Genomic DNA, 8,188 nt, shown 5'->3' on the forward strand with positions numbered 1-8,188 from the left:
AAAATAGAAGGTTGGTCTTCCCAACTTTTCAGGTAATGTGATTTGAGTCCCAATCTTTGTGAAATTTTGGATTCTGAAGCTATTTGTATCTGATGATTTTGGTCCTGCACTTCATGTGAGTTAAAATTGAATGTTAAGTAATTTGAAGCTTCGGTTAAATAAAAAGTGCACACACTTTTAATTTTCACATTGATGATGAATATAAGTAAAATTATAGTCAAATAAATTGGATCCCGCTCCCTTGAAACTAAACCAGGTAGAGTAATCAGTAAGGTTCCATCCTTGGCAGGATTTTAAAGTATTGAAAAATGGATTAAATTAAGTGCACTATAATTTTATTTCCCCCACCAACAGAAGATTATATATTATTAGATTGAAATTATTTGTTCTATGTTTAGATATTCCCTTACCACTAATATGAATATATACTTTTTACTCAGTTAAGCATTGTAATCCTATATTCACCCATGTTTGAATCATTATTTGGAAACTGACCAACTCCCGATTTTCAGCTCGACTATAGAGCCAGGCAGGTCGGTCTAGTAACACCCTAATCTGTGCCTTTTACGAGGAATTGCTGCCAGACAGGTTCGTCCGTCTGTCATTTTTTCCCTTTTGTCATTATCCTATTGATTACTGCCAAGTGTCTTCTGGTGGAATTCTGACTGCCATTTTCTGTACATGCAGCAGATCTGTTTACAATCTATAGAATAATGCTATTATGTCACGCTATTGCAGAATACAAAACACCACCTTTGATGCAGGATGAATTAAAAAATAGAAAGAAGAAGCAAGAAAGAGGGAAGAACCGAAGAGAATGGGGGAGAAATCGGAGAAGAAACAGAAATTCATGGGGGAGAGGGAGAGGGAGAGGAAGGAGAAACCATAGGTAATAAACCACCAAAATATTCTTCAATTCATCAATACTAATGAAATTACATCGTAAGTAGGTTTAAATAGTAAAGACTAAAACCCTAAGTAGAATGGATTTGGGCCAACACAAGCCCAATTACATAAATAAAATCTAAAACATAAAAAAAGTCCAACTAAAAATAAATAAAAAGTAGATGTCCTCATCAACTCTCCCGGGGTGGGAGAAAAACTCGACCCTGTTGAGTTGATAGTTAGTATAGGCTGCAATCAATCTGATACTCTAAATGCGTCAAGTCAAGCCACAGGGGACGATCTTTCTGACGAACCAAGTAACGAAATTTCATAATTGATAGTGCTGAAAACTGTAGCTTATTCCTAAGAATATGATCTGATCAAAAGGGGCAATCTTTCCTTCTAACCAAGTACTGATATTGGACTCCAAATAACCAATACTCATGCACTTCATCTTCAAGATTTACATGATTGTATATAATGAGGAGCATAAGAAGCACGTTGATCTACCCACCAAATAAGAAAGTACTCAACATTGCCACAATTGGTCAATACAACACGTTCATCTAAAATAACATCAATTTTATCTCTGTGTGCTATGACAGATGGTATTGACTAGACATATCAAAAGATTCAGTGTAAGAATTCCCTTGTAGAGGTAGAAAATGATCATTAAAGGGGTAAAAATAGTTTTTGTAAGTAACGAAGTCCTTAACAGTTAAAATAGTGTGGTAACCAAAATATGATAAAAGATCAACGATACATGTATTTGAACCAACATGTTTTAAAATTTTAGAAGGACCAGCACTATGGGCTTGCAATATAACATAATTCCCAATATTAAACTCAAAATGCCGGTTATGCAAATCAACTTGAAATTTATATAATGCATTACTTGTGTCAAGTTGTTTATTGATCTCAATATGCAAGTCATGAAGGTGATGTGCAAATGCTTCAGCTAATATCGACACACTAGTATATGGGAACATGGAAATAAGGTCTGACGATCGCCTACTCTTATAACTATGAACAACTTCAAATGGATTTAGACCTAGAGACCGATTTGCAGAATTGTTATATGCAATTTGAATAGTTGAAAGGATCAAATTCCAATTTCCTAGAGTTTCCTTGCAAAGGGCATGATTACACAAATCATCAATACCTTTGAGTGAGATAAGAGTAGGACACACAACATTTGACTGAGAGGTATCGGGAACAAGGGGTACAATACCTAAACTCATAGAAAAAGTTCGAATACTATCTAAGGGGGTATCCTCCCTATCATCCAAGTCATCAAATTCTTCAAGTTTAGGTTCATAGATTTGATTTTCTAATCGCTCATCTCTCATATTCTTTTGCTCTTCAATGAATAAGGCTCAGTTAGAACATTCAGAAGAGATGTGTCCAAAGTCCTTATAGTTGAAGCACTGCAAATGAGAAGAAGTTATTGAAGTTTCAAAATCTTGACCTTTATTGCATTAGATGGGAGAGGACCTAGAAAGGACTTAACAGGACAAGGTGGTGTTGATGAGACGAAAGGGGGAATGTTACTACGCCTTCGATACAAAGGTCTTGGGATATCATAACCTTTACACTTATTTTCCCAAATGGGAGGAACATTAGACGAGGAAGACTATGATAGACTTATAACGCGATGGTGCTGATGAGATGGGTGAACGGTGACTACGCTTTCCATACAGAGCACTAATAAGTAACTCGTAGACCCGAGTTAAAGAGTAAGCGTGATCAAGAGTAGTGACACATCGAAAGAAGAGCTCACACCTAAGTTCATCTCTTAGACCTTATATAAACCTATTCACAGTTAAGGCTTCATCCTCAATGACATGACGCTTCATTCGAAACTCCTCAAATTGAGCAATATACTCAGTCACTAATTGATTCCCTTATTTGAGGGATTCCATTGAGTAAGAATTTCAAAATCTAAGCAACCATCAAAAGTAGGAGTGTCTAATTTAGTGTCTCTAAAAGAATTCTCCTTATGATTGTATTGAAAATATTTTTGGTCACTTTGTCCACGATATTATCTATTATGAGACGTTTTAGAATTAGTGTTAGTCAAATGAGGGGTTCGCTTAAAATTGCTCAACTTAGCAGCTAGGTTCTTTCTCTCCTCACGAGTAGCAGTTATATCTAATTGGACAGTCGATAGGCTAGTGGCAAGTTGCGCTAATTGTCTAGTGAGTGCATCAAATTGGGATGGAACCATGGTCAATGTATTGGAAATAGAGAGACAAGATGACCACTACGCAACTACATGCAATGTAATATCAGCTAAATGACGTTCAATGATGAGATCAATGAACAATAAATGCAAGCAATGAAAATAACAAATTAAGCATTTTTTTTCAGGGTTAAGTAAATTCAATTATGGCAAGCTAATACTACTGATCTATGTAAAATAACAAAGCAAGGGTACAAATGACTAATCAAAAGGTCTATGCACGTGGGGCAATCGAGGAACGACAGGATCAAGTGGGGGTTTGAAGCTAAAATTATCCAAGTAGTAGCAATACAGAGAGTTAATTGATGCAATTGTAAATGAAGTAGTAGTGTAAACTAAAGATAGATAAGAGCAGTGACTCCCTGTAGTTCGGTTATGATTCCCCATACTCTGATTTATCTGAATTGCACAATAAATTGCCTCTGACTTCTCGAAGTTCGTGTAAACATATGCTCCTTGAACTTAAGTCTCCAGTTGAGTTGGGTGATTGTGGCTGCAGTGATTTAGAACGAAGCTAATGGCGGTAAAAATAGTTGTAGTGAAGTAGAAAGTGGCCTCGCAAGATGCAAATCGAGTTGACTAGTGTTGCACTTTAGAGTCCAGTCCCAGATTTGAGGTACAAATTGCTATCGAAATACTTTTCCACTTTCAAAATCCCCAAAAAGGCCAAGCCAATCATCAAACTGATGCAATGGAAGTCACTGTCTTCTTAGCAAATTGCAATGGTAGTTGCTGTACCCAAAAAGTAAAAGAACGGTTCGAGTTTGCTAGGTTATGGCTCTGCTCTGCTGGTGAGGAGGACAACTGGAAAGTAGTGCTAAAGTGGTGGCAGTTGAGTGTTGCCAACGGCGTTGGTTGGGGAAGATTGCAGAAGATAGATGGAGGAAGTGAAACCGACAAGAGAAAGCCGATTGGACTTAGGGCGTGAACGAACAAGTCGGGTCGGATTTGGGTCAGTGTGCCAGTTTAGGAGTTATACGGGCTGTTTAATTTTGTTGGTATTGACGCCGAGAGGGATTGAATCAAGGTGGAGGGAAAGCCGGCTACGAGTTAAGGCTTTAGTGAAGAGGATGGTATTTTGGGCCGGATCTAGTGGGGTTGTGGTTGGGCTAGATTTGTTTATAATGGGCTATTGATGTACTAGGAATGAGCCAGACTTGTTGTGTCAAAGCTGGGCCTGTTTATGTAGAGCTTAGGGTAATGGGTTGGGGAATTTCATTATGGGTTGGTTAGTTAGGGATCTTGTTGTAAGTTCAATGGTTTGGAATATAGGGACCGAGTGGGGTATTGGACTTTGTAGGAATTGGGAAGGTGGGCTAAGGCTTTTGATAGATGGGATTGGATTGTTGTTGGTTTATAAGGGGTGTAAATCTGTAGCGAATATTGAATAGCAGCACGGAAACTGAACATGTAGCAAATCAGATTTTGTGTGTGTGTGTGTGTGAAGCTGAAAATACTAAAATTAAATTTCCGGGTGTGAATAGTAGCCCATGAACAGTAACAAAGTTTTTTTTTATTTTTTTAATTTTTTTTTTTCTCTCAACTAAGTCTGAAAAATGAAGAAGAAAAATTGCTGCCTTTACCGAAAATCCTTTTAGTTTGTGCTGTTCTAACAGATTTTGGGAAGAAAATAGGAAGAAATTTTGGATTAAGAAAGAGAATTTACCCAAGTTTCGGCTCTGATACCAAATTTGATTCGGGACGAATTAAAAAATAAAAAGAAGAAGCAAGAAAGAAGGGAGAATCGGAGAGAATGGAGGGAGAAAAAGGAGAAGAAACAGAAATTCATGGGGGAAAGGGAGAGGGAGAATAAGGAGAAGCCATTGGCAATAAACCACCAAAATATCCTTCAATTCATCAAAACTAATGAAATTACATCGGAATTAGGTTTAAATAGTAAAGACTAAAACCTTAAGTAGAATGGACTTGGGCCAACACAAGCCCAATTATATAAATAAAATCTAAAATATAAATAAAGTTCAACTAAAAATAAATAAAAAGTGATATCCTCATCAACCTTTTTATTGAATTGAAGGTCACAACAGTTACAAGAAAAAATAAAGTTTGTCACGTATTGATCCATAAAAAAATGTACAATTTTCTTAAGTTAACTACTGTTTATACTTGTACATGGCTAACCTGATCTTCATTTCCTCCCCCAAGCATGTCGAGAGTAAAGCCGAGCCATCAACCGTTCAAAAATCATTGACACCATGCAATCGAACATTGAGCCTTCTAAGCCAGATGGAATGAAGTATCATGTGGAAAACATCGTATCGCCTGGGAGGTGAATTAACCTCAAAATGCCGCCTCACTTGTATTCCTCGTCTTTGCATTCTTATATACTGTCTCTTCGAAATTCCAGTCAGAATTTTCTTTAGGTTCGGAATCTCCTCCACGGGAATTTCAACAACAAACGATTTCCAGTTCAAGATGTCACTAAATGGAGCAACATAGTGATCTTTTATAATCACGGGAACGCAACCAGTATATAGCGCCTCGACCATTCTTGGGCTGGCTACTTCATAACCACTAGGACAAATACAGTACTTGCTTTTTCTCATCATTTCCGAGTATGATACACTCTTTGGTAGGTACCTATGAATCTGAACATCTTCGTCATCTTTGTGTTCCCAGTGTTCGAGAAGAATTGGCCTAATAGGTCCATGAAGTCCTCCAGCAAAGAAAACCAAAATTGTTCGTCTTGATGGGGATGGACCGCCAATCAAGCCATTCATTCTACCACCAGGTAAATTAATCTCTGGAATCGACACATCTTTTGAGGGGTCGAATCCTTCTGAAGTATTTGCATTGCATAAAGCTCGAACTGAGTTGCTATACAGTTCTGGAACGGACTTAGAAAGCTCTGGCCCCTACACAGTGCAATTACTTTGGAATTAAGAAAAATCTTGAAACCTTCTATACACAAAGAAATCAGGAAATGAGAGAAATTAACGGACCCAATCGTGGCAAGCAAGCATGAAATGATCAGCTCCAAGGCTACGATTCCAATAGGGATATTTTCCGGCGACAAGATGAATGTAGTCACTGACAGTTTGTTTCATCGGACGCCATTTATCGGGAGCACCTCTATCATAAATAAAGTGAACTATGGATGCTACGCTGAATGGAAGGAAGTAAATGTGCGCGTTTTCAGGATCCCTCGTCCTAAACTTGGAAATCTCCAAGCGATAAATAAAACCTCCCTCCGTAGAGTATATGCTTCCACACGGACCATTGTGAAAAACCGGGTGCTCGCCTTCTTCGTACACGAAAATCTTGAAGCGCTTTTCCATTTCCAAGTAACTCCTAAACGAAAAGGGTGAGGATGATTCATTGAAAAGCCAAAAAGGATACAGACCTCCTTGGATTCATATGCAACGAAATGTCGAGTGTGCAACGAGACAAATAAAGCGTATGTACCTGTGAAAGGCTTTAGGATTCAAGTATACTGGACCGTCTGGAATGTAGTCTGGATCTTGACTTCGATTTCCCATTTGTGAATCTCTAATTGCTGTTCGAGCTTGCTGAAGTTTGGCCTCAAGCCTTTCCATATTGCTATGTTTTTTAATTATTCTTGAATTTAATGGCTGAGTACCAGTTTCGTTTGAAAATGGTAAGACATGGGATCCATTAATCGAAGTTTTTGAACTCTCTCCCTTCTCTAGCTGTATTTAAAGTGATACATAGATTAGATATATCTATAACAAAAACTTGGAAAATCATAGCTAAATTTTCAACGTCTATACCGATACTCAAATAAACTGATAATTATATTCAAAATTCAGTTATTTTTCTAGATGAGACATAGGCCTAACAAACTCTAAAGTTTCTACTCCATGTAGTAGAGAGTGTCCGATCCTCGTATCCATTGATAAGGACCAATTCTTGACTAAAGAACTGAATCCACCCGTTGTCAAAATGGATAGGCCGGTCCAACCGGTGCCAAACATCTTGTTTACTCTTTCAGTTTTTCTCAAAATCAAACTGATTTTTTTACCCACTTATTTAGCTAAAAGGACATTAAAATTTAAATCAAGGTCAATATTTCATGAAATTCATAACTTTCAATTATATATGTCATCAATCTTTATCGAAATTTACTAAAAATAAGATTTTTTTTATCTAAACCAGAGACTTATTATTCTAAATCACATGATTTTTCTACTGCTTTATAATTCCGAATTTTTTCAAAGGGTAAAAATTATTTAAGAAAAATTAAATAATCAAATAGCAAAGAAGAGCAAAGGAAAAGAGAGAGAGAGAGGGAAACAGTATATCTTCTTACAGATTGTTCTTGAGCAGTTATTTCTCTCTCTTCAACGGCCAGCGACGGCGTAACAGACTGGTTTAGAACATAGTCACCTGAATGCGCTTCCTCTCTTTCCCCAACGCCACCCGCCATTGGCCGCAATTCCCAACGCTCTCCAGCGTCCACTGTTGGCGCTACAGAATCGCTGCCACCGCCGCTAGTTATAGAACTCCACGCAGAAGAATAATAGTCCGAGGAAAACAGCCCACCGGAGGACCTAGAACAGCCAAAAACCACCAGCAGCGACGCCACAATTAATGGCACCACAAACCCCATCAGCCTTGTTGAAGATGATGACGTTTTCCACCATAAACACACCCTTTTCTTGCACCCTTCCATAGCTGCACCCTTCAATATTTCTCAATTTATGTTCTTGAATCTTGAATATGTGTGTCTGTTGGAAAAGGGGATGAATAAAAGACTGTTGCACCGCGCCAACTCGCCAAGCCTCCACTGGTTTTGGACACTGTATTCGAGTTTTTCACTTTCTCTTCATGCAACAATGAAATCCTTTTTTTCTATTTCCAGCTCTACCCTCTTTTTTAATTAGGGTCCGTTTGACTGCAAAAGTGATATTTGGATGGAACGAAAACGAATTCGGAATTGAATTGATGAGAAATTATTTTCCTAGGAATTGTAAATATTGTGTTTGATTGATATAATTTTCTACATGGAAAATGTTTAAATTAAAGTTTTTTTTATATTCGTTTGGTTTTGTTTTACATGAAAATTTTCAATTAAAAGGAAAT

The 8,188-nt window shown here is 37.6% G+C and overlaps 1 protein-coding gene across 1 annotated transcript; it reads right to left on the minus strand.

Annotated features, from left to right (window-relative positions):
• Positions 1–5,111: 5,111 nt before the first annotated feature.
• On the minus strand, positions 5,112–7,963 carry LOC111412908 (probable glycosyltransferase At5g03795). The gene is made up of 4 exons (XM_023043777.1): positions 7,416–7,963; positions 6,551–6,795; positions 6,088–6,436; positions 5,112–6,000 (listed from the first exon to the last, which is right to left on the minus strand). Exons 1-4 carry the CDS (start codon positions 7,776–7,778, stop codon positions 5,323–5,325), a joined length of 1,635 nt encoding a protein of 544 aa, XP_022899545.1. The 5' UTR covers positions 7,779–7,963; the 3' UTR covers positions 5,112–5,322.
• Positions 7,964–8,188: the final 225 nt, after the last annotated feature.

The sequence above is a fragment of the Olea europaea genome, chromosome 2, assembly GCF_002742605.1.
Source record: "Olea europaea var. sylvestris chromosome 2, O_europaea_v1, whole genome shotgun sequence".
In the NCBI taxonomy this organism is placed as follows: domain Eukaryota; kingdom Viridiplantae; phylum Streptophyta; class Magnoliopsida; order Lamiales; family Oleaceae; genus Olea; species Olea europaea.